General features: G+C 34.2%; 1 protein-coding gene across 1 annotated transcript in view; it reads right to left on the bottom strand.

Moving 5' to 3' along the window:
- The window catches only part of LOC149790532 (alpha-1,6-mannosylglycoprotein 6-beta-N-acetylglucosaminyltransferase A-like), a 134,952-nt gene that overhangs the window by 7,759 nt on the left and 99,550 nt on the right, over window positions 1-27,643 (bottom strand). Inside the window, exons 12-18 of the mRNA XM_089972577.1 lie at window positions 25,953-26,086; window positions 18,983-19,107; window positions 15,555-15,731; window positions 12,194-12,340; window positions 7,901-8,020; window positions 6,216-6,399; window positions 4,624-4,879 (exon numbers count right to left, since the gene is read on the bottom strand). Coding sequence (XP_089828703.1) covers window positions 4,624-4,879; window positions 6,216-6,399; window positions 7,901-8,020; window positions 12,194-12,340; window positions 15,555-15,731; window positions 18,983-19,107; window positions 25,953-26,086 — 1,143 coding nt within the window. The remainder of the gene's footprint in view (window positions 1-4,623; window positions 4,880-6,215; window positions 6,400-7,900; window positions 8,021-12,193; window positions 12,341-15,554; window positions 15,732-18,982; window positions 19,108-25,952; window positions 26,087-27,643) is intronic.

Here is a 27,643-nt window from a genome sequence, read left to right as displayed (position 1 = left end):
CATTATGCAATGGCACATCAGGGTCTATGTTGTTTGCAGTTTGATACGACTTACAAGTTTGTATATATGGTATTTTGGCAAGAAATTTAACATCAGCATTTTATGATAAGGAGATGTCCAATATGAAAATATTTACATGCTGTGAAATTTCAGAAGTTTTTACTTCGAAAATATCACACGTTAAATGTTCCTGATTTTACAATTCTGGGGACACAAATCCATAAACTTTTGCAAAATTAAATGTCTGTTTTTGTTGATTTAATTTCCATATAAATGCTAAGAAAATCTCATTGATAGTTGTACAGTTACATGTAAATATAATATTTAAACTTAGGGGTAAAATATAATTTAATTATACATTAAAAACAATAATGGCATGACTATATGGAAATCTGTTTCATAATTTTGATATTTCACAAGAGAAATATCACATCATGACACCATAAATAAAAATACATCATGACATGTTAAAACATAAAAGAAAAATGTCAGATAGATCCAACCAGGAAAATTAAAATATCAGTTTGTCACACAAGGTCAATGTTTTCTTTGTAACATAATAAAAAGAATCTCTAATTTTTGCACCTCTTTCATTTCAAAATTTATGTAATCGATAAATTGTTGTTGTTGTTCTAGGTTTTAACGCCATTTTTCAGCACAAGATAGGCTATACATGGCAGCCAGCATAACTGGTAGAGGAAGAAGCCTGGAAAACTCAGGGAAGAACCACCGACCCACGAGAAGCTACTGGCAGGCTTTCCCATGTACACACGCTAGCTGAACCTTGGACTTGAACCCACACAGACAGAGGTGAGATGGCAGTGATCCAGAATGATGAGCGCTTTAGACCACTCGGCCACTTGGGGCCCGTAATTGATAAATAAATATCTTTCGAAATTTTGATAGAGCTTACAATGATAAAATTATACAACCTGTTTCATATATTTTTTTACATGAACACCCATAAAATCTATGCAGGATAATTTACGGTTGAGTTTAATTAAATTTAAAAAAATATGAACTTGAATTTCTGCCATCTGTTCAAGTAGTATGTGTAATGGTAGTTATCACATCTTACAAAGATTACCACATCCTACAATAGAACATTAATATTAATCAACTCTGAGTACACAACATTGAAAAAAGCAGACACATGTGAGATGATGGTGCATATCTGTACCTTGTGACATATGTTCATCTTTTCCCACCTATCCAATCAAAGAGTGAAAACTAAATGCTCCATTAAATTGTGGTCTGAAGTTATTTTTTAAAAAAATGCATTTTTTTCATTTATCTGATGATTTTTCTTTCACAATGCATGTTGCTGACCCCTCCCCTTGTTTAAAGTTATGTAAAAGCCAGTCTGAATAAAAACTTATTAAATGTTATACTTCCAACTTTTTTTAAACTGACTGATACAGTGGCTAAAGGTCACAGCATTTGCCTCTGATGCTGGAGGCCATGGTTTGCGAACCCTGGTCAAGTCATACCAAAGACTTATAAAAATGGCAATAGCAGCTGCCTCGTTTGGCACTCAGCATTAAGAGGTCAGTGCTAGGATTGGTTGGCCTGGTGTCAGGATAATGTAACTGGGTGGAACATCATGCTACATGTCTGCAGCTTGATGCCCCAGTGCTAGACATCACTATAAACCATCAAACCACAGACATTGTGACGATATGACTGAAATTGTTTTAAAGCTACGTTAAAAATCCAAATATCACACAAACATTCTTTAACCTCAAAAAAAAGAAAGGGCTTGATTTGTAATTAACTGAATAAGAGATGACATCACTGGAATGGACAAAACACATCAATAATTGAAATAATCATCCTTCTTACACAATAACTGACAACTAACTGACTAGTTCCTGAACACTTTTATGTAATGTTTCCTTACACAATAACTGACAACCAACTGACTGGTTCCTGAACTCCTTCTCATCATGTCTCCTTAGACAATAACTGACAATAAACTGAACTGATCCTTGAACACTTTTACATCATGTTTCCTTACACAATAATTGACAACTTACTGACTGGTTCCTGAACTCCTTCTCATCATGTCTCCTTACACAATAACTGACAACCAACTGACTAGTTCCTGAGCACTTGTACATTATGTCTCCTTAGACAATAACTGACAATAAACTGAATCATTCTTGAACACTTTTACATCATACCTCCTTACACAATAACTGACAATAAACTGACTGGTTCATTTACACTTTTATATCATTCCTCCTTACACAATAACTGACAGTCAAATGACTGGTTCTGATATGTAAGGAAAATGACAATAAATATCACATGACTACAATATAGTCTAGAACAAGTCATTTATATCTCACCATCCTAACTGAACATATATGATCACTAAACAGACTCATAATAATAAATGGTCTGGGAAGAATTGTAATAGTTGTCTCAATAAAAAAGTCACAGCCACAAATAATTCTTCTACTTCCATTTAATAAGTGACTCTTTTGAGCTTCTACAGTTTTCATTGCCACTCATAATCATCCCTAACTTCTAGACCTAATCCTCTTTTCTACTAGATTTAATCATTCAATTTACTCAGGCCTTATCCACATTTCAAACTTACTTGAAATAAGCTTCAGAACATCAGGGGGAATACTTTTCTAGGATAAAGATTTTGTCAAAAAATATGTACTCAAGAAATGTCTTCAGTGACAATTAATCTACCATATATGCTTGCTTTCATGATGCAATCAGTAGTGCAAAAAAACACAGACTGAATTAATTTGTGTACTTTATGTGATTTTTGACAGATCATAATTACAAGGCTTTTGTAAATAAAGATAACACTGTCCATAAATTTTCAAACTCTGAAGAAAGAAAAACTGAATAAATGGCCAGCAAATCTGAACAGGTGATCTACATATCAATACAAACATGCTATAGTCTGAATATACCTCCCCGTTTGTTTGTACCCCCCTATCGATTTTTAAAATATGAAATGCATAAATGAAATAAAAGATGCTCAGAATTTAGTCAGTTCATTTATTGATTTATAATTTCAAACCTGATAATGTCCAGGTGAGACCCTAACACCATTATCGTATGTGTGTTTCATTTTAAACAGAAGCTTTCAGTGTAAAAAAATGACCTGTTTGCCAGTCATTTCCAGTGCCTGGACAAGTCCATTTTCAGTGAAGGGGTGTATGCATGACTAAACATGTATGTACATAGAAGGAAAATACTATGTCCTCTGCTTCCAATATTTACAATGTCAAGTCAAGCAAAGGAAAAGAATGATAATTACCAATTTGCCTCTCAGGTGGATTTAACAAGTGGTGTAATTTCTATGTACATGTGTGCAAAGGATATAACTCTAAACTCTTAACATTATGGTAATTTATGGAATTATCTGGCAGTTACCAAATAGGTTGGACTATGTCACTCTGTTGTCTGAGGAAAATAAACTAGCATATAGTGTATGCAATATGGCACATGCTAGTACTGAAAGTCCGAAAAGCATCAAAGGCGCAGAGGATGCTAGTGTTAGGGCCAATCTGGTCAAAGTCAGGTTAGAAATTATATATCAACGAATGAACTGAGTAAGTTCTGTGCACTTTTTATCACATTAAAGATTTATGTTAATGAAATCAATAGGGGGGTATAAACAAAAGGGGAGTTATAGTCAGACTTTACCAAAGTTCACTTGTCTACTCAAAGTGATTCTTGTTTTACTTAATAAATGTTTAAGTCCAAAAAGTGAACAAAATCTGTAATGAAAAGTGAAGAATTGCTAAGCTGAAAATCTACATAGGTCATAAACTTATTAATACAAATATGTTTACTAATTTTATTTTATGCATCAAAATTTATAAAATATGGGCACAATAACCAAAATCTAATCTAGTCTCAGGACTCAGCCAGGGAATCTAAGTCAACAAATTTGGCCAGACATTGGCTAATTAGGTTCTGACCTATTCTGCATACAAAAAAGTACGATGTATGGATGGTCAGACAGATGATGTAAAAGAACAAAATCATCATGTCTTCTTTCCCTGGGGAAGGTCGAGACATAATCACCACCTCACTTAAGTTACTCTTAATTTTTATTTGGTTTGTATATAGCTGCTTGTAATGACAGAATTATGGACTGCACCATGATCAGAAAGTAATGAACAGATTTCTTTCTCCATTATTTTGCAATAGCAAACTAAGTAGCCATTTTTGTTATCTGTTTACAATATTAATATCAAAGTACTGAAAATACTAGTGGATTTGGTTCAAGTGAGACTAATTTACACAGAATCAGACTGAATAACATAACTTTAGAGATATTGCTATTCATAGCCCTTTTTCACAATGGTAAACAAATCATCTTCAAAACATTTGCTAAATTAGATCTCTTTACAAGTCACTAGAGAATTCACATCAACATTTGCTGCTACTTTTTGTAAGACTAAAATGTTTGTTACTATTATTAGCAATACAAACTATATTTGGTAACAAGACTGAACACTATGCCATAAGATTGGGACGAAACAACTCTTAAGCCCCAAACTTCACATTCAACTTTAAACATGACACCACAAGTCATGTTTTACTGCCCCTTTCACATAAAGAATTAAAACAAACTGGTCCTATCACCTCTCACAGCCTTGACAAAGTGCTATTTGTCCTTTGATATAGTTTCGGCATGGGCACAATCTGCGAAGATTCTCTTGCTTTCCCACACAGCTAAAAAGGAGTTCATCTTGCTGTAATATACAGTCATTAGTCCGTGTATCTAGGGCAGGATAAAAGATATCCATTGCTACTTTCTCTGTGGAACATGGTGCTCCATGTTGTTTCAGTGCTTCCATGGAATTGGTGCGAAGAAAATGACTAGGCTCACAAATAAAATCTGTTAACAGAAAAGAAACAGAAAATAAAATTTCGAAATATGCTACAGTATGGAATTCACTTCCTGCTCACATTCAATTTGCTGATTCAGTTAAATCCTTTAAAATATGTACAAGCTACATTTAAAACCTACACATTAACTAACTACCAAGAAAAATGTAAGTTCAAGATAAAGTTATAGGATTTGCTGCAATATTACTCACAAATTAAACACTTACTTATTTTGCATCTTTTGGTATTAGCATATTTATAAAGTATGTAAATCAAATGTCTTACTTATATATGTGAAAGAAAATCTCTCTACTTTAAATTTGTACCTAATAATGTTTTATGACAAAGTACAAATCTGATGCTTTACTATATCCCACATTTTTGCACAATGTCCTAAAGGTATATTTAAGCAGAAGTGATCATTGACTACTATGTGTTCATGAAGATCTTGCACAAAAGTCATTTCAAAACATAGTTATTAAAAGATGAAACAAAAATTATACAAGTAGTTCAGCCTTGCAACAATCACAATTTTTATTATATATATATATATATATATATATATATATATATATATATATATGTATATATATATATATAGATGGATGGATAGATAGATAGACTGATAGCTGTGTTTACTTGGTAATAGTTAATTTCATTAGAGAGAGAATTTTTTTTATAAATTAGAATTTAGTACAGGGCTTCAAGGAAATTAGTTGGATTTAGTTGAGTTAACCCCATTACTATTATTATTATATGTGAATACGTGCTGCCTCAAACATAAATGAGAAACCATGGCTTGTGATTTTAGGAGTGCAATCACTCTCATGTGTTGTTGTTCTCCTTAAATTACTTTCCTGAGATTGATTAATTGCACTCTGCAATCTCATTGTTCAAATCGAAAATCTCACTATGTTTTCTGAGAGAACTTCTTAATTTTTGTCCCAGATTTCATGGCAGTTGTCGTGGCAATACTAGTATGGTTACAGATTCTGCCATACTGATGAAAATCTGTTGAAAATGTATATATGCCATGCAACGATGATGTGCTGTAATCGATGTTGTTGTAAATATTTGAGGAAAGTGAAAAATAATTTAGGTTTAATTTTAGGAAAAAGCCTGATTTATTCCTATGGTGGCATGACTTGTGAACAGGCATGGCAATTTATTACATTCACACCCAATTCAGGATGATGGACATCTCTTTACTATTGTTGCAGTTGTTTGCTATAGCAATACCTCTTAACTCTTAAGTTAATGTTTCAAGCACATAGACTAACAGTCTCATGTAAGGCTCTTTTTACAGAACACTGATTATTTACCATAAATCAAAAAGGATTACTCACTTTTTTCCCAGCAGACCTCTTTACAGGATTTGTTGGGTTCTCCAAAAAGAAGAGTGATGGCTTTTTCTGGTGGCCATTTGGACAGCTGTCTCTGAAACTGACAGAAGTTCTGATGCTCAATATAGCTATTCATCCTCTGTATCATTCCTTCCTCTGTAAATTCATATGGCATGTATGCCTGAAACTAAAGAGGGATGAACTTTGTTCATATACATTCTCTGTATCATTCCTACCTCTGTAAATTCATATTGAGTTTATCACCTGAAACTTAAAAAAAACTGAAAAAAACTTTGTTCATTTACACATACTTAACAAGTCATTATGTGTCAGATGAAAAAAAGATTTCCCGCTGTCAAAGACAAATAAACTGTGATCTCATTACAAATAATATGCTGGATTGGAGCTTATTAAATCAATTATTAAATCAACAACCTCAGCAAGGTATTGACAAGGAATTAATTGTGTTTATTACAGTTTGTGTCCAGACCATTCAAAGTAGCTGCCAATGAAAGCGAAATGTCATCCAATTAAAATCTGATGGGAAATTCAATATGTATTAGGTTTGTAAATGTTTCATATTGCTGATCTGAAACATTTTCTTCCTTCACCAAAATATATTGTCCACCATGTATAGTCTATTATCTACTGAAAAATGGCATTAAACCCACAAACAATGAATATATTGTTCTCTCACAAACTTATGTTCCACAGGAGATCATTGCATCTTGTTCACTTTAATCCAACCTATGAATTAAACTATTACTCTCTCTTTTTAAAATCACTGCTCTTACTTTGTGCACTGTTACAAAGCATTAATTTTACTATTATTATACTGCTTGCATATGACTGTGAACAAAGGACTAACTTTCTTTTCATCCAACATTTATAAGTGTGCATTGAAACAGCTGTTCATACTTCAAACAATATCTGGATTAACCAGTTCCTTAACTCAATGATCTCAAGAGATGGTAGACTCATATGAGAGCTCTGTGATAAATAAGAAATGACAAGAAATTCTACGTTTTTTTGTCAGCACCACATGAATCAAAACTGCAGCTTGATTTACAGACAACTTTGTAAATACTAACTTACCCTAGACTCTAGTGAAAAGGGATTTATGTCATGACTCTCGTCAAAGATATTTATTTTATCACTGGTCACTTCCCATCACAAGCATATTTATGAAAATATCAAACTATACCTGCCACAATGGCAAACAAGGTGACTCCCATTTCTGCTGTGACAACACAAACATTTTCCCCACCATCCAGCAAACAAAAATATCGGACTCTCACCCCTGTTGATAAAAATTTCCTCCCTTTCAAATCTGACATATTACATCTTCATGTTACACTGACAGTGTGACTGGCGTACCGTGAATACAAGCAAAAAATGAAATGTTCAAACATCAATTCACATGATATGCCTTCATCCAAACAATGCCTTAACCTAAAGCAAATGATGAATTTGCATGCACTAATTAGTCACTGTTGTTATAATCAAGTAACTGCTAAAAGCAGTGAGAAGAATGATTATTTGGTTAGGAAACATCTAACCATTAACTCTGGGAAGTAGGTGATTGTTATACATAACAGGTTGAATCATAGTGAATTTACACCAGGTGACCATTCAGACATTATGTTGCACGTGTATATATGTATATACTTAAAAGCGATAGAACAAACCATGTCAAAATCTAGTATTTTCTGCACTGTGCTCCTGACTTGCTCCTCATTTCCTATGTCAATAGTGTACACATACGGTTCTCCAATGAACTGCTCTGCATACGGGTGCTGACTTGTAACCTACATTATACAAAAAGGATCTTATACAAGTACCCATTAGAGAACAAAATTATGAAACAGATTGAAATAATATTAATATATTGTGTTATTCAATGCATTGCATATAATTTTATGCCTAATAAGGATGTATTTCAAACATATGTACATCATCAGAGAATGAGGCATTACCAGTAGCCAATTTAACCCTATGAATGGGGATTACCCATGAGCCTGGTTAAATTGGATCATGTGCATGCCTATTTTTTTATATGGTTATCCTTATGTGTCACATAAATTTTCAAGCTCCACTCAGTACCTATTGTTTATGTCAACAAATGTCACATAGAAGTCCACTAAACAACAACATTCCTTCAATACAAGTGCTAGTCAAGGAAATGTTATATAATAGTCTTTCAATACAGCAAGAATAGTTAAGGAAGTTTTATACAATTGTCCTTCACTACAATAATTATTAGCCAAGGAAGTTTTATACAATGGTCCTTCACTACAATAAGTATTGGCCAAGGAAGTTTTATACAATGGTCCTTCACTACAATAAGTATTAGCCAAGGAAGGTGTATACAATCATTGCTCTTCACTACAATAAGTATTAGCCAAGGAAGTTTTATGCAATGGTCCTTCACTACAGTAAGTATTGGCCAAGGAAGTTTTATACAATGGTCCTTCACTACAATAAGTATTAGCCAAGGAAGTTTTATACAATGGTCATTCACTACAATAAGTATTAGCCAAGGAAGTTTTATGCAATGGTCCTTCACTACAGTAAGTATTTGCCAAGGAAGTTTTATACAATGGTCATTCACTACAATAAGTATTAGCCAAGGAAGTTTTATGCAATGGTCCTTCACTACAATAAGTATTAGCCAAGAAAGTTTTATACAATGGTCATTCACTACAATAAGTATTAGCCAAGGAAGCTTTATACAATGGTCATTCACTACAATAAGTATTAGCAAGGAAGGTGTATACAATCATTGCTCTTCACTACAATAAGTATTAGCCAAGGAAGGTGTACACAATCATTGCTTTTCACTACAATAAGTATTAGCCAAGGAAGGTGTATACAATCATTGCTCTTTATTACAACAATTGTAAGCCAAGGAAGTTTTATACAATGGTCATTCACTACAATAAGTATTCGTCAAGGAAGTTTTATACCACGGTCCTTCACTACAAGAAGTATTAGCCAAGGAAGTTGTATAAAAGCATTGTTCTTTACTACAACAAGTATTAGCCAAAGAAGTTTTATACAATGTTCCTTCACTACAACAATTATTAGGCAAGGAAGTTTTATACAATGGTCCTTCATTACAACAAGTATTAGGCAAGGAAGTTTTATACAATGGTTCCTTCACTACAACAATTATTATGCAAGAAAGTTTTATACAATGGTACTTCATTACAACAAGTATTAGGCAAGGAAGCTTATACATTTGTCCTCCACAATATAAAGTAGGCAAGGAAGGTTTATACAGCTGTCCTCCACTACAATAAGAAGTAGGCAAAAAAGGCTTATACATCTGTCCTCCACTACAATAAAAAGTAGGCAAGGAAGGCTTATACAGCTGTCCTCCACTACAATAAAAAGTAGGCAAGGAAGGCTTACACAGCTGTCCTCCACTACAATAAAAAGTAGGCAAGGAAGGCTTACACAGCTGTCCTCCACTACAATAAGAAGTAGGCAAGGAAGGCTTATACAGCTGTCCTCCACTACAATAAAAAGTAGGCAAGGAAGGCTTATACAGCTTTCATCCACTACAATAAGAAGTAGGCAAGGAAGGCTTATACAGCTTTCATCCACTACAATAAAAAGTAGGCAAGGAAGGCTTATACAGCTGTCATCCACTACAATTCCTCCACTACAATAAGAAGTAGGCAAGGAAGGCTTATACAGCTGTCCTCCACTACAATAAAAAGTAGGAAAGGAAGGCTAATACAGCTGTCCTCCACTACAATAAAAAGTAGGCAAGGAAGGCTTATACAGCTTTCATCCACTACAATAAGAAGTAGGCAAGGAAGGCTTATACAGCTGTCATCCACTACAATAGGAAGTAGGCAAGGAAGGCTTATACAGCTGTCATCCACTACAATTCCTCCACTACAATAAGAAGTAGGCAAGGAAGGCTTATACAGCTGTCCTCCACAGAAATTCTTTCATGGGGAACCAATTAAATAGTGTATAATATTATATGTTAAACTGTCTTATACTGACAACATTTCCAGAACAATTGAACAGATGGCAATTTTATTTCTGTTGTTCTCTATCAAAAACCATAATCCATTTAGTTAACTTTTGCATAGAGCTTCAATTTTAGTATTTCTCTACTGATCGCGTAGCAAAATAGAAAAAGTCTATGATGCACAATTATTAGGATGAAAGATTTTCCATGGATTCCAGCACAAAAAATGGAAGGAAATTCTGTGTGCTGGAGCTGTCACATCAGGTTTCATGGACTATAAAAACATATAGCATAGCCCCATCTTCGCTAGCCAAGGTTCCAACATGTTAACCCCATCCAGACCTTAGCTGATCGACCCGATATTTGAGTGCTTTCACCTAACAACATCTATTGGATTGCATGTGTTGCCTCCTGTAGTATGTAACTAACCATTAGTGTGTAACAGCAGTGCATTGTACATCGGCCAAAAATGGTGGAGGAAATTGACCTCAAAAGGATACTTTTTAAGTTAAACATAAAAAGTATGATAAGCCAAAACAGGTGTATCTGACTGACAGGTATTTGTACAAACACAGACCAGCAGTGGAAAAGTGCTTATTTATGAGTCCATTCAAGCTCTGAGCTCCCCTTGTCTCAAAAAAAAAATCATGTAGGAACTGTTCAAAATTCTCAGACCTGAAGCACAGAAATATCTGCTCATTCTGCCAAGGTGTAGATAGAGTTAACATACCGAAGGTATACGTTTCCAAATTATTAATTTGTTAATACTGCATATCTGATTTTAATCAAGTATGTTGGATTTATTACTCCAAAATTAGTTCACCTACATAATTAAAAAATAAAAAAACATTGGTATTTGATCGTTAATAACCAATTATTGTGAATTGCAATCGATGACAATATCTGTGTCTCAGCAGAAAACATTTTATACTGAGATACTTTTTCATGAGGGTTTATGGTACATCATAAATATTCCAGATTTTACCACTCTACCCACCATAATATGCATGCTGAGAATAGTATGTATGGAGTAAAATCCAAGTTAAAAGTACTTTGCCAATGATCATGAACTTGTCAATATTTGATAAAAATGGCTTATCCTCATTCAAGGCAAAGAAGTCTAATCACATTCTTAATAACATTTTAGACATATTTCTAACATTTTTACCACTGGGAAATAATTACTTAAAATCTTAATTCAAAACTGTTTTAAAATACTTTTTCTAAATATTTGGAATCAAGATTCCACCACAACCTAAAAATATTTCAAGTATATTTTGAAAAAAATACTGGAAGCTGTTGTTGTTGTTGTTGTTGTTGTAGGGTTTAACGCCATTTTTCAGCACATGATAAGTTATACATGGCGGCCAATATTAATGGTGGAGGAAGAACCTGGAAAACACCGGAAAGAACCACCGACCCACGAGAAGCTACTGGCAAGCTTTCTCACATACCCACATTAGCTGAATCCAAGACTCGAACCTACGCAGACAGAGGTGAGATGGCAGTGATCCGTAACAGAGAGCGCTTTAGACCACTCGGCCACTCAGGGCCCCACTGGAAGTATATTTTGTGATAATACGCCTATGTACATATCATAAAATTACAAAACAAGACCACAAATCAATAGGAATGTTTACCGAAAAGAAAAATTCAACAAACGCCATAAGAAGAAATAGACATACAGCAAATGAAATAATCGCAAGTTGAGTGAGGCATGGGATGCACATTATCGATGGCATACAGATAAAAGAGCTGTCAGCTACAAGTCCAAGGTACAGATCAGAAGAAAGGAGAGCTTCCACTCACATTCATCAATGGCATCATTTGAATTTTGTATACGGTGTACACATTAAACATTTTGCTAAATGTTCTGGTTTTATAACAAAATTAAAAGTTATTAAAAGCACTATTAAATGCAATGACAGTAAAATTCCATTGAAAAACTACAAAGGCGACAAGTATACCTGGCCAAGACATCATCATACAATACCTCTCGCTCAGTAGGTTTCCCCTTGAAGAAGGCATTGTTGTTGCGGTTGTGTGGGGGGTTGAATTTAGGGTTCAGAAACACTGCACCATTGGCTATGGCTTCCAAAGGGGCAGGTCCCTCATATGGAAATCCCAACCCTACAAAAATCTGAAAGGAAAAATAAATATAAATATCCTACATTTGGAGAAAACAGTATTGAAAAAAGTTCATATAATATCTTTACATGCATCTGTACAGAAAGAAATTCATACTATATATTTTAGGTATCTGTATAGAAAGAAATTCATACTATATATTTTAGGCATCTGCCTAGAAAAAAGTTCATACTATATATTTTAGGCATCTGTATAGAAAGAAATTCATACTATATATTTTAAGTATCTGCCTAGAAAAAAGTTCATACTATATATATTAGGCATCTGCCTAGAAAAAAGTTCATACAAAAGATCTTAGCCATCTGTATAGAAAAAAGTTCAGACCATATATTTAAAGCAACTGTATTGAAAGAAATTCATACAATATATCTCAGGCATTTGTACATAAAAAAATCAACACAATGCATTTTAGGCATCTTTACAGAAATAAGTCCACACAATATATTTAAGGCATATATGAAGAAAAAGTTCACACAACATATGTAAGGTATCTGAATAGAAAGAAGTCCACACATTATATGAAGGCATCTGTACAGACAGAAGTCCACACATATATTTAAGGAATCTCTATATATTAAGTCCACACAAAATATTTAAGTCATCTGTGAATATTAAAGTTAACATATGTAAGGCATCTGAATAGAAAGAAATCCACACAGTATATGAAGGCATCTGTATAGACAGAAGTTCACACATATATTTAAGGAATCTCTATATATAAGTCCACATAATATATTTAAGGCACCTGTATGGAAAGAAGTTCACACAGTATATGAAGGCATATGTACAGAAAGAAGTTCACACAATATATTAAGGCAAATGTGAAGAAAAAGTCCACACAACATATGTAAGGCATCTGAATAGAAAGAAGACCACACAACATATGTAAGGCATCTGTATAGAAAGAAGTCCATACATATATTTAAGGAATCTCTATATATAAGTCCACACAATATATTTAAGGCACCTGTATGGAAAAAAGTTCACACAGTACCTGAAGACATCTGTGTAGAACGAAGTTGCTACAAAGTATACAGTCAACTGCACTTTCTTTTGTGTCCAAGTAGAAAACACAAAGTGCACAAATAATGAGGTAAAATTGATTTTATATATATCATCTTACAATGATTTAAATTTGCTAATCATTTACAAGTGAACCAGGCTGAAGGTGGGAGTAAAATATTAAAACCAACACCTTCATTAACAAAGTCTAAGTTTAAAAGCAACTTAAAGCACTAAAGGCAAACTGAATAATTTCTTCCATAATTTATTAACTATTCCACCAAAAAAATAGTTCATCATCATAAATCTTTGTAGAGTTTTACCCTTCAAGAAAATATTATATTTCACATTCCACTCTCATCAATAAAAAGAACTGAAATACAATGTCAGCTTATTTACTTTTCAATGTCCTTGACCTTGACCTTTAGAATTATGCTTTTGTCAACAAAGAAGGACCTCATTCAAACTTAATGTTTAATGACAATCAACATACGTAATTAAGCTGCTCTTGAATACCCTGTCCAAAATTTAATTGGATGTAAAATAATGAGCAATATTTGATGGGTAAAACTGTAAATGGCTCACTTCACTTGTACAGAATATAACAAATCAACATAGAGTACTCTCATTGCAATGCTATCCATGGTAGCCACTGAGTATACAACCTCACAATGAGTGCCTTATAATGATGCATAGCATCCTGTTGCATACTTTTATTATTACACAATGAAATGGGATCCACAAAAATATTCAGTTTATAAAAGGAATGGTCTTATATTGAAAGGACTTATAGCAAAGAATCTTACACAAATGTTCATTGATAAGAAAATAATGAAATGAGTTGAATAACAGTATATGCCATGAAATGATTGCAAAAATGGCATATTTAATTGTGTGAGAGAACTGATTTAATAAATTTCAATCAAATTAACATGATTCTGTTTATTGCATAAAGTCTTCTGCAGTATTATATGATGCTGCTTTATGATATTTCAAGTGTTATAACAAATGACTTTCTTTCTCACGCTCATGATCCAGTTTACCACAAAACATTAAGCACTTTTACAGTTCTAAATGTGGTTGCTGTAAAGCATGGCTAAGTGCTACCAAACAGTATGTCAAATAATTTTTTTTATCTCAAACATTATTGTATTAATGTTTATGTCTTCTGCAATACTAAAAGATATTGCTAATTAGGGATGGTGTGTTATACTACTGTGTCAAATGAATTTTATTTCACACTTGTGACTATTTATTACATAACATTAACGTCTTCTACATTAGTAATTGAGGCTGTTATATGGCTGTGCTTATTGCTATGAGATAGTATGTCAAAGGATTTTCATCTCATACTCATGATGTTATTAATGTTAATGTATTTTACAGTGATAAATGCCACAGCTATACTTAAGTTGAAAAGTGTTACAATATAGTGTCAAAAAGATTTTTATCTCACATTCATATTTCTATTTAATACTGGCTGTAAAAATGACATAAGAGTCCTGTAGTACTTATTACTCACTGTCTGCAGAACTGGCTAAGAGTAATGTAGTACTCGTACTGTCTGTAGAACTGGATGGGAGTCCTGCAGTATTCATACTGTCTGTAGAAATGACCAAGAGTCTATTGCAATAATCATGCTGTCTAAAGAACTATTTTGTAAAACTGGCTGAGTGTCATTAAGTGCTCATACTGCCTGTAAAACTAGATTGGAGTCATTTAGTATTCATAATGTACATAAAACTGATTGGTACTCCTGAAGTACTCATACTGTTTTCAACATGGGTTGGGAGTCCTGTAGTATGCATACTGTCTGTAAAACTACTGGGGAGTCCTGTAGTACTTTTACTGTCTGTAGAAATGACTGGGAGTCCTGTACTACTCATATTATCTATAAAACCAACTGGGAGTCCTGTAATACTTCTACTGTTTGTAGGATAAATTGTGAATGCTGTAGTCATACTGTCTGTAATTGAACATACCCTTTAAGTTTTCATAAATCATTAATAAAAAAGAAACCACAATTATTTATATCCTCATATTTGTCATAGAGGTTATTCTTATCTTATAAAAAATATATAAATTTAGTGAATATTTATGCAAAGTATAATTAATATTTTTATCTATAATTTTTCATATACATCAAAAACATTTTTTATTTTAAAATCAGAAAAAAGTGAAAGAAGATACAAAGACATACAAACCTTAGACTGCCTGAGAAGAGTGTGAAGATCTTCCCCATTAAGAAAGCCATGATTGATCACATAGCTTGGGATAATGGTACTGGCTGTGTTTGCATCTTTATTTGACTTTTCATTCACATAAACTGTAGCATGGACTTCTAGAGACTTATTAATAATGTCTAGGTATTGGGTTTTGTCCTAAATGGAGAGAACAAAAATTTCTGGATTTAAAAGATCTAACATTTCAAATGTTCATATTATATGAAATTTTTGAAATATTATATGTCATTACTATATCATTCAATTAACTTCATGTACATCAACATGAGCCTGATATTCTTTTTATCACACAGCATTAAGGACTTACTGTAGCATTAGATTCTAACACTGCTGTATGGCAGCGCTGTTATGTCACAGTACATTACTGTAGCATTATATTCTAACACTGCTGTATGACAGCACTGTTATGTCACAGTACATTACTGTAGCATTATATTCTAACACCGCTGTATGGCAGTGCTAACTGTTATGTCACAGTACATTGCTGCAGCATTAGATTCTAACATGGCTGTAGGACAGTGCTAACTGTTGTCACAGTACATTATTCTAGCATTAAATTTAACATTGCTGTATGGCAGTGCTAACTGTTATGTCACAGTACATTACTGTAGCATTAGATTCTAACACTGCTGTATGACAGTGCAAACTGTTATGTCACAGTACATTATTGTATCATTAAATTTAACATTGCTGTATGGCAGTGCTAACTGTTATGTCACAGTACATTATTGTAGTATTAGATTTAACACTGCTGTATGGCAGTGCTAACTGTTATGTTAGTACATTACTGTAGCATTAGATTCTAACACTGCTATATAGCAGTGCTGTTATGTCACAGTACATTACTGTAGCATTAGATTTAACACTGCTGTATGGCAGTGCTAACTGTTTTGTCACAGTACATTACTATAGCATTAGATTTAACACTGCTGTATGGCAGTGCTAAATGTTATGTCACAGTAGATTTCTGTAGCAATAGCCTCAAACACTGCTATATGGCAGTGCTAACTGTTATGTCACAGTACATTATTATAGCATTAGATTTAACACTGCTGTATGGCAGTCTACCTGTTATTTGACAGTATATTACTGTAGCATTAGCTTTAACACTGCTGAAAGGCAGTGCTAGCCATTATGTCACAGTACATTACTGTATCATTAGATTTAACACTGCTGTATGGCAGTGCTAACTGTCATGTCACAGTACATTACTATAGCATTAGATTTAACACTGCTGTATGGCAGTACTAAATGTTATGTCACAGTACATTACTGTAGCAATAGCCTCAAACACTGTGCAGTGCTAACTGTTATGTCTGATTAAATTACTTATTAGACTCCAACACTGCTATGTGGCAGTGCTAACTGTCATGTCAGTCACAGTACATTATTTTTGCATTAGCCGCTGTATGACAATGCTAACTGTTAAGTCACAGTACATTACTGCAGCACTAGATTCTAACATTGCTATATGGCAGTGCTAACTGTTATGTCACAGTACATTACTGCAGCATTAAATTTTAACACATACAAATTTTCTATGACTGGGACTTTGACCCCAAGGTATAAGAGGTGTGTGGATATCATATTTTCTATGACTGGGACTTTGACCCCAAGGTATAAGAGGTGTGTGGATGACATATTTTCTATGACTGGGACTTTGACCCCAAGGTATAAGAGGTGTGTGGATATATTGTGGAATAAACTGACTTAGTTTTGTCATGATTCATTTCCAGAATGATGAGATTCTATCAAGGGTTTTAAGAAATATACACAAATAAAAGACCTGAACCAAGCCTAAACAAATTGTTGATAAAGATACATCAATACTGGCAAAGGGACAATGGTTTTACTTCCCACTAATAGGGACTTCCATAAATGTTGATCATTATGATCTTTAACTCACAGGTGTGGCTCTGAGTGACACAGTGAACACTATGACCAAGTTCCATGAAAATACAACACATATAGCTGGCAATTTGCCTGTAAGAAAGAGCTTTTACTTAATAACAAATCATTTGTGAAAAAGGAAGGAAACTGTGACCTACAATCCCATGGGATGGCTCAGGATTATATGAGGAACACTGTAAGTTCTATAATACATACAGCTGGCAGGTGTGGTAGTCAAACAAAACCTTTACTGTTATTCTGACTAAAGAAACCAACGGTAATGACAATGCTGAAAATGACAAATAGCACAAATAGTCCTGTAGTATGCATACTGTCTGTAAAACTACTGGGAAGTCCTGTAGTAATTTTACTGTCTGTATAAATGACTGGGAGTCCTGTACTACTCATATTATCTATAAAACCAACTGGGAGTCCTGTAATACATGCCAAGTTAATAGCTAGAAACATGTCCATATGGCAGTAATGCGCATGTCCGTATGATGCAAGTGAATTGCAAAAGCTTAATCAAACAGGGGCCATAATTCTGCTAAATTATGTCAGATAATGGTGATAAGTGAATGAGATTTTGATCTTCCTGATGTGAAGCCTCAGAGTAAATTTATTTAAATCCACGAAGCCCTTCAGAACTTAGTGAATAAAAATGAAGTTCTAGATGGGGCAGAAGAAGTGTGATTGGACATATAGACAGGGATGGAAAATGATATATAACAAAAAGAAGGTATCTACAGCAACACAATTTTATTATACTGGATGCCCTGGGTCAATCCCAAGTAAAGTCATTAGTTTTTCAACTCTAAAATCTGAGGCAGCAGTAGGATTAAGGTACCTCTGAAAAGGAGGATGGTGGTACAAAACCAGCCCTTCTATCCCCACTGTCACCAGTGCCCCAGGTATGTATGTTTGCATACATGTGTGTAGGTAGGTAGGTATGGATGCATGCATAGGTGAGTAGGTAGGTAGGTATGTCGGCATGGATGGATGAATGGATGGATGGATGCATGCATGCATATGTCTGTGTGCATGTACAAGTGCCTGCCTGCCAGCCAGCCTGCATGCATGAATGCCTACCATTCTGCATGTGTGTGTGTGTGTGTGTGTGTGTGTGTGTGTAAATTCTCAAGTGTAAAGACACAGGAACATGTCTTTTAAAAAGGCAGGGAGAATGTGTAACTGGTAGCACTGGGAATATTAGCCTGGAAAGCTGAAGCAGTAGAGTGTCTATCTCAAATTAGGGAGATTCCAGGTTGGAGCCTTGGTCCAGGCACAAATTGTTTTTCTGTGACATCTGGTGGGATCAGCAGTAATAATGTATGCCTGAAAAGAGGATCAGGGGTACAAAATGAGAAGCCATCCTACATGTCCTTCCATAAAGATCCTTATAACTTGATACTTTCTTGCCTGGAAAAACCCATTAAAAAAATTTCCAGGTGCAAGATGTAAACTCTTTAAGCAAGGTTTTTACAAGAATTAATACTGACCTGCCACATGTATTCATTTTTTCCATACACAAGAGCTTGGTTTCCGCGTGGGATTTCATTGACTAGACTGTCATTCAAATGCTGTTCCACCACAAAACCCATAAAGGAATTATCTGGGCTATGGGCTGTAAAGGCAAGAAAAAATAGATTTACAAGTATTATTTGGAACAATCAGATGCAGTCTAATCCCATTAACATGAAGGCCTTCAAATGTCTGTCAACAAAAGTACAACAAATGCCACATGATTTGTCTATCCTTTGTTTAACAGTTCTTTATCAAGACACTGGTAAGACACATTTGACTCATGAAAGTATTGATCAACTAGTGTCAATCTCCTTGAGTAAACAAATTTAAGGTTAAGGCCACAACACATTGTCTCAACATGTACCTGGTATACAATAACCCAAATGATGCGATTTACCTGATCCAATTTGCTACTCTTGTGTCTGCTTCTGCTGTGAGAGGTTGTGTGTTTAAACCCCAGCCAAGTCATACCAAAGATTTATAAAAATGGAACTAGTAGCTGCCTTGCCTGGCTCTCAGCATTAAGAGGTCAGTGCTAGAAACTGTCAGTCTAGTGTCAGAATAATGTGACTGGGTGGGACATGGTGCAATATGTCAATAGTATGGTGCCCCAGTGCTAGACATCACTATAAACAGCCACACTGTAGACATCATAGCAAAATGACTAAAATTGTTAAAGCTATGTTAAAAATCCAAATCACACACACAAAACTGAACCGATTTTAAATTAAATTTTCCTCTGATCTTAAAGTTAGACTTAGAGCAGACAGTTATTCATTGTTAGCCACAGAAAATATGTATATATTATCCTCACTCCAACCGCAATCATTTCATTGGCTGTATATCTACCTGACTCCAATTGCAATAATTTCATTGGCTGCATATCCTACCTCACTCCAATTGCAAAGATTTCATTGGCTGTATATCTACCTGACTCCAATTGCAATAATTTCATTGGCTGCATATCCTACCTCACTCCAATTGCAAAGATTTCATTGGCTGTATATCTACCTGACTCCAATTGCAATAATTTCATTGGCTGCATATCCTACCTCACTCCAATTGCAAAGATTTCATTGGCTGTATATCTACCTGACTCCAATTGCAATAATTTCATTGGCTGCATATCCTACCTCACTCCAATTGCAAACATTTCATTGGCTGTATATCTGGTAACTCTTATTATGCCATCTGATTAGTATACTCTTTCTGAAAATGTTGGTAAAACCTCCTAAGAATTGACGTGATATTATTTCATATGGCCATGTATATGTAATGATGTAATAATTGGTAATGCAGCCAGACAAACTATACCACATCTGCTAACACCTAATGAACTTTATTCATGACTGTTTACATGGTTACCAATTCTATTTATAGGCAGTAAACCAAACTAGGCTGTTCTCACATGCCAATGCTGAAGCCATGGTTAAGTTACGAAGAAAACTTACCAGGCAGATACCATTGATTTTTTTTATAATTATCATGACCTTGATAACTGATCCCTTGCTTAAGTGCAAATCATTTAAAGTTCAATCAAGGAAATTAATTCAGAACAAACAAGGTTGTGCAAAACCCAATTTTCTTTAAGTCATAATGATTTTGGCCTTTTGACTTCCAAGTCAACAGGATTATTCATGTCCTCAATGCAAGCCATCCATACAATTTTGATTTGGTCTATCATGAAAAAAATTAGTCATTATGCTGAAAGCACTTTTATTTCAATTTAAGTCACAGTGACCTTGCACTTTGACCTTTTAATCTAGTCGATACTCTTTTCCCTATCCCCCACTGAAAGCATTCCATAAAGCCTGGTCCAGGTTTTTAACACAGTAACCCCTGGATGAGGTTTTTGTCATTTTCGCCTGGAGTTCAAGTAGGGAACACATCTTGAAAGCTATTTCTGAATACATCCTAACACATCAACTTCCAGGTGATTTTCAAATAACATAATGCCTAGTTGTGTTAGAAACATTGTTTTTCATTGGCTATTTGGGTCGCAAATAAGCAGAAGGGTAAAAGTTGGATTTTTGTTTTTGTTTTGCTTAATGGACTCATTATTTTCATATCAAGACCACTCTTTATTCCAAATGCCCATCTTATCCTACTTTTTGCAAAGGTTCATCTGTCTGTTTGCAGTTCATACCAATCTGTGTTAGATCCGAGACCAATAAGGCTAAAATCCAGACACAAAATCAGATTCCGACCATGTGCAAATTTTGTGTGGAAAAAATCAGGTTAAAAAATCGAGGTTTTTCCCTCTGTATTTTGCAGTGCAACTAGAACTTCCAGATTATTTGGTATCATTGTAGAGCTACATCTATCTACCTTTCTATAATACCACCCACTTTAGTGTATTATACATGACCTTGATGCTACAGCGCTCGGCAGTAGACTACTACCTACAGGCCATGTAAACTCGTCGGCAGGGGTTAATGTGTTAATGTAGAATTGTGCAGAGACCCTTTTTCTTCTTTCAATCGATAACAATGACTTCTGCTCTTTTGACTTCAAAATCAATAAGATTTTTCCTTCCACTATGTGCAAGCCATCCACAATGTTTGGTAATGATAGATGGTCAGAAAATGAAGGCTTCTGTATTGAAACCAAAAAAGCAACAGATACATGTACAGACAGATGGAAGGACAGATGTACAATGTCATAACATAATGCACTCTGCCTCTGTTTCGATATGGAATATCAATATGTCTGGGTTTGACAGCCTTGATATTACCTTATACCATGTCAAACTCATTCTTTCTTAAGACTTGTAGCATAACACCAGTGTTGTAACTAGGATCCCAAAGAAAAAGGGGAAAAGTTGCAGTTCCCATATTTCCAAATTGGGAGACATGGAGAATTTCAAATAGACAGTGAAGATACTTGGTAGCACTTGTAGGGGCAACACAAAAAAACTTATCTGCTTGTACAGTTCTGCCACTTTATCAGCCACACTTCACTGTCAGCCTTTCCTTGGGCATTTAGATTTACTGTTACAAATATTTTATCCATGTGCTCACATAACCCATACAAATTTTTAAATTTTTTAATATTTGGATGCAATTACATTTTGGAATTTTCTGTTCCAGATTGTATTCATTGCTAAGATAATACTTCCCTTTTTTCTTAATTAGTTTTTCTTTTTAAGCTAATATTCATAGATTAAATGGCAAACTCTGCCATTCAAGTTGTTCTCCCCTTAAATTTAATCTCTTTGGTCATTAACTGCACCTCAAAAATATACTCCACAAGCAGCCAGCGGTAAATGTGCACTGAAACTTGATGGACCTCAACAAAACTTGTACATATTGACTGCAAACAATTTTATTTTAAAGTGGAAATAAACTGCCAACTTCAGGCTTGTACTGATTTTAATGACCTTTGTCATTACTGGAGCAAACATAGATGTGTACAGAAAAAAAACCATAGCATGTAGATTTTTTACATTTTCCTGGTTATCATTTATAAAAGACCTACTTAATACCAGCCATTTCAAACAAATTTCATGCAAAGGGCTAATCTTTTTAAAGACTGGAACTGTATATACCAAATGCAATGTTGAATGTTTCTTAGAAGTTTTTCACAAATCTGAAAAGTATAGCAAATATGTATAAAAGTTTTGCTTTTGCATATTTTAAGTAGAAAAAGGGACTAAAAATATGTTAACTTTTTTAATGCAATCAAATTATGCAAACCAATAAAATTTTAAGCATTTTGTCCAACACTGTTAGCATACTGATCCTGCTGTAAAACACTGATAATGTTTAATGATGGCACATTAAATCAATATACACTATGCTAATAAGTACAAGTTCCGAATGTTCCTTACAGGTTTGAAATGATAGTACTTGATTGCCATGAGAACACTCAGATTAATACAGCCTTATAATCAAGCAGGCCCTGAATCAGTCATGGTATAAATGGTATGATAAATGTCTACATGACTAAGACTTGAATATCAAAATGTATGTCGTACTGTGTTCACAAAAATACACTAATCTAATTGTAAACATGAGTCCCTTATAGGAACTGTTGCTCAACTGTCTGAAATGAATTTCCAGGAATTTGAGGTATGACAGTTTCTTTACTTTATCTGTACAGAGTTGGAAATATCTCTAATATTCTTGAGTGATAACATTTTCAAATTAGCCATTGTGGCAGCCATACTGATTGGCACAATTTTCATTTAAGACATACTAAACACCACTTAAAGACTTTTGGTAAAAATCCCAGGAGAATCAGAGACAAGATTTTCAATATGATCATTGCGGCATCCAGATCAGCTATATTTTCATTCAGGACCAACAAGATATCATAATTACCCCTCTGATAAAAACCCAAAATCGATTTGACATTCCATTTAGAAAGATTTAACAATAATGAAATTTTCAAGACAGCTGCCATACTGGCCATGGTGGATATCAGACCAACACTGTTCATTTAATAAGATGTCCTCTGATTAAAAATCAATATCATTTGACATTTCAACAGGGAAGAGTTACGATAAGATTGTCAAGATGGCCACTGTGGTAGTCATATTGGATACCACATTGCCACAATTTTATTTAAGCCCAGCTAGACATGATAAGAAATCCTGAAATGACTTCCTGTTCAAAAGAGGAAGCACTAACAGGTTTTCAAGATGACTGGTGGGTATTCTAAATGTAAGATTCGTGCCATTTTCATTTAGAACTCAACCAAACATCATAATATGTCTTTTGAGGAAAACCACATGTGATATGACCATTCATTCCGGTGGTGTAGCAATAACAAAATTTTATTGATGTCCACTGTGGTGGCCATACTGGATGTCCAGACAGAACAATGTTCAATTAAGACCAACTAGACATTATATGAGGTCTTTTGAGGAAAACCACATGTGATATGACCATTCATTCAGGTGGTGTAGCAATAACAAGATTTTATTGATGTCCACTGTGGTGGCCATACTGAATGTCCAGACAGAACAATGTTCAATTAAGACCAACTAGACATTATATGATGTCTTTTGAGGAAAACCACATGTAATATGACCATTCATTCCGGTGGTGTAGCAATAACAAGATTTTATTGATGTCCACTGTGGTGGCCATACTGAATGTCCAGACATAACAATGTTCAGTGAGGACCAACTAGACATGATATGAAGTCTTGTGCTGAGAACCTCATTTCAATGTATTTCCATTCTGAAGTAGCATAAACAAGATTTTCAAGATGGATGCCATGATGGCCATATCAATGTCAAAGTGGCACCATTTTCAATTAGGACAAACCGCATGTAAGAAGTCTGTCAGTGAAAAACACATGTTCATATGACCATCAATTCAAGAGGTAAGATTTTTATGATATGGGCTGTGGTAGCCCTATTGGATATCCAAGAAAGACCATTATCATTAGAATGATTGGGAGCTTGGGATGATTCGGTGCATAAAGTTTCATAGGAATTGAAGTTGTTTATGAGGAGTAGCAAAAACAAACTTCTGTTAACGGGCGGATGGATCATAGATGTTGGATGATGGACCAAGACAGCAGGCCATCTAATAAGCATATCTTTTCTATGACCAACAGACCTAAAAATAGTTCTAAATTAGGAAGTAATATAAACAATTTATTTAGTTATTATCTTGAGCTCTGAGTATAAAATGCTACAAATGTATTTGTGAACTTGAATTATTGGTTTATATAGAGACAAAATTTGTCTGTTCATATTATGACTGCTAGAAATATTGCGAGCACCAATGCATCACATCATATTAGCATAATGATATCACACTGAGTACATTCAAATGAGATAGATACATTTAAAATGAACTTCTCACATGGGCATGTGTCACATATACAGAATCATGATATTACTGAGACACTCAGTGCATTCAAATGAGATAGGTACATTTAAAATAAACTTCTCACATGGGCATAATGTGTCACATATACAGAATCATGATATTACTGAGACAGTGCATTCAAATGAGATAGGTACATTTAAAATGAACTTCTCACATGGGCATAATGTGTCACATATACAGAATCATGATATTACTGAGACACTCAGTGCATTCAAATGAGATAGGTACATTTAAAATGAACTTCTCACATGGGCATGTGTCACATATACAGAATCATGATATTACTGAGACACTCAGTGCATTCAAATGAGATAGGTACATTTAAAATAAACTTCTCACATGGGCATAATGTGTCACATATACAGAATCATGATATTACTGAGACAGTGCATTCAAATCATGATATTACTGAGACAGTGCATTCAAATGAGATAGGTACATTTAAAATGAACTTCTCACATGGGCATAATGTGTCACATATACAGAATCATGATATTACTGAGACACTCAGTGCATTCAAATGAGATAGGTACATTTAAAATGAACTTCTCACATGGGCATGTGTCACATATACAGAATCATGATATTACTGAGACACTCAGTGCATTCAAATGAGATAGGTACATTTAAAATAAACTTCTCACATGGGCATAATGTGTCACATATACAGAATCATGATATTACTGAGACAGTGCATTCAAATCATGATATTACTGAGACAGTGCATTCAAATGAGATAGGTACATTTAAAATGAACTACTCACATGGGCATAATGTGTCACATATACAGAATCATGATATTACTTAGACACTCAGTGCATTCAAATGAAATAGGTACATTTAAAATGAACTTTTCACATGGGCATAATGTGTCACATATACAGAATCATGATATTACTGAGACACTCAGTGCCTTCACATGAGATAGGTACATTTAAAATGAACTTCTCACATGTACATGAAATATCACATATACAGAATCATGATATTACTGAGACACTGAGTGCATTCAAATGATATAGGTACATTTTAAATTAACTTCTCACATGGGCATGATGTGTCATATACACTACTGAGAGATAAGAGATACACTGCTTACGGAACATGTTGAAAAACTGTTGCGGCTGAAGGTTCTGGCCTCCCCATGAGGAGGACTTTTTCCTCTTTTTTGCAAACTGTTGATGGTTAAATGCTGGCTCTGTGCCAAAAGTATCCACTATGCGCAAGAGACAGCTGGAATGATAAAGCCATTACACGAATGAGTAAAGTACTTAAAATAATATTTCATTGTAATGTAGGATAATCCCAAGTTTGTATAACAACACAAAAATATTATTGGGTGCAATTTTTTATGTACTGGGCTCTGTAATATACATTAGGCCATAAAAACTGATAATTACACAGAAAATATTGGAAATTAAACCCTACTGTCCTATGTTTTTTTACAATAGTTTTATCGTAAATACTGTCTACAACCATTTATCTGACAGTCAAAGTTTACTACAATTTATGTGACAAAGTTTACTACCATTTATGTGACAAAGTCAATGTTTACTACCCTTTATGTGACAAAGTTTACTACCATTTATGTGACAAAGTCAAAGTTTACTACAATTTATCTAACAAAGTATACCAACCTTTATCTGACAAAATCAAAGTCTACAACCATTTATCTCACAAAGTCAAAGTTTACTACCCTTTATGTGACAAAGTTTACTACCATTTATGTGACAAAGTCAATGTTTACTACCCTTTATGTGACAAAATTTACTACCATTTATGTGACAAAGACAAAGTTTACTACCATTTATGTGACAAAGTCAAAGTTTACTACCCTTTATGTGACAAAGTTTACTACCATTTATGTGACAAAGACAAAGTTTATTACCATTTATGTGACAAAGTCAATGTTTACTACCCTTTGTGACAAAGTTTACTACCATTTATGTGACAAAGACAAAGTTTACTACCATTTATGTGACAAAGTCAATGTTTACTACCCTTTATGTGACAAAGTTTACTACCATTTATGTGACAAAGTCAAAGTTTACTACCATTTATGTGACAAAGTCAAAGTTTACTACCATTTATCTGACAGTCAAAGTTTACTACCCTTTATGTGACAAAGTTTACTACCATTTATGTGACAAAGTCAAAGTTTACTACAATTTATCTAACAAAGTCTACAACCATTTATCTCACAAAGTCTACTGCCTTAAAAATCATTGGATAAACATAACTGTAGGATAAATAAATCTTAAATATAAGCAGAGATCATTCTTTAAAATTTCTGCTTCATTAACTTATTGCTAATCAGGAGAGTGGTAACCAAAACAAACTTTTGTTGTGGCATGTGTTAACATTTCATTAATAAAGCAACACACCCTACATCAGACTGTTTTAACAAGTACATGTGAGGTTATGTTTGCCTTGAATCAGGAAAGAGAATTTTTACAATGAATATTTTTTTTGTTGACAGACACAAGCAAACACTGCAGAACGCAAATGGTAAATAGATGATATTATCACACAGGATACCATAATAAATCTGCTATTTCAATATGCTATACATATTGCCAGCTAATATGACTGAGCTTAAAAAAAAACATGTTTGCTTCTCCTGGGTGAATGACCGATATATTTCATCTCATTAGTGATAAAATAGAGTATTTTCACTTGTGACTTTGCTTCTCAGGAAAATACTGAATAGTTCAACCAATCAATGAAATATCCATTATTCACTCAATCAAATCAAATATCTTATAAGCATTGAGTATTACAAGTGTGAGA

The sequence above is a fragment of the Sinohyriopsis cumingii genome, chromosome 10 (assembly GCF_028554795.1).
Source record: "Sinohyriopsis cumingii isolate HCF-2022 chromosome 10, ASM2855479v2, whole genome shotgun sequence".
NCBI lineage: Eukaryota > Metazoa > Mollusca > Bivalvia > Unionida > Unionidae > Sinohyriopsis > Sinohyriopsis cumingii.
This window is presented reverse-complemented; position numbering and strand designations above follow the sequence as displayed.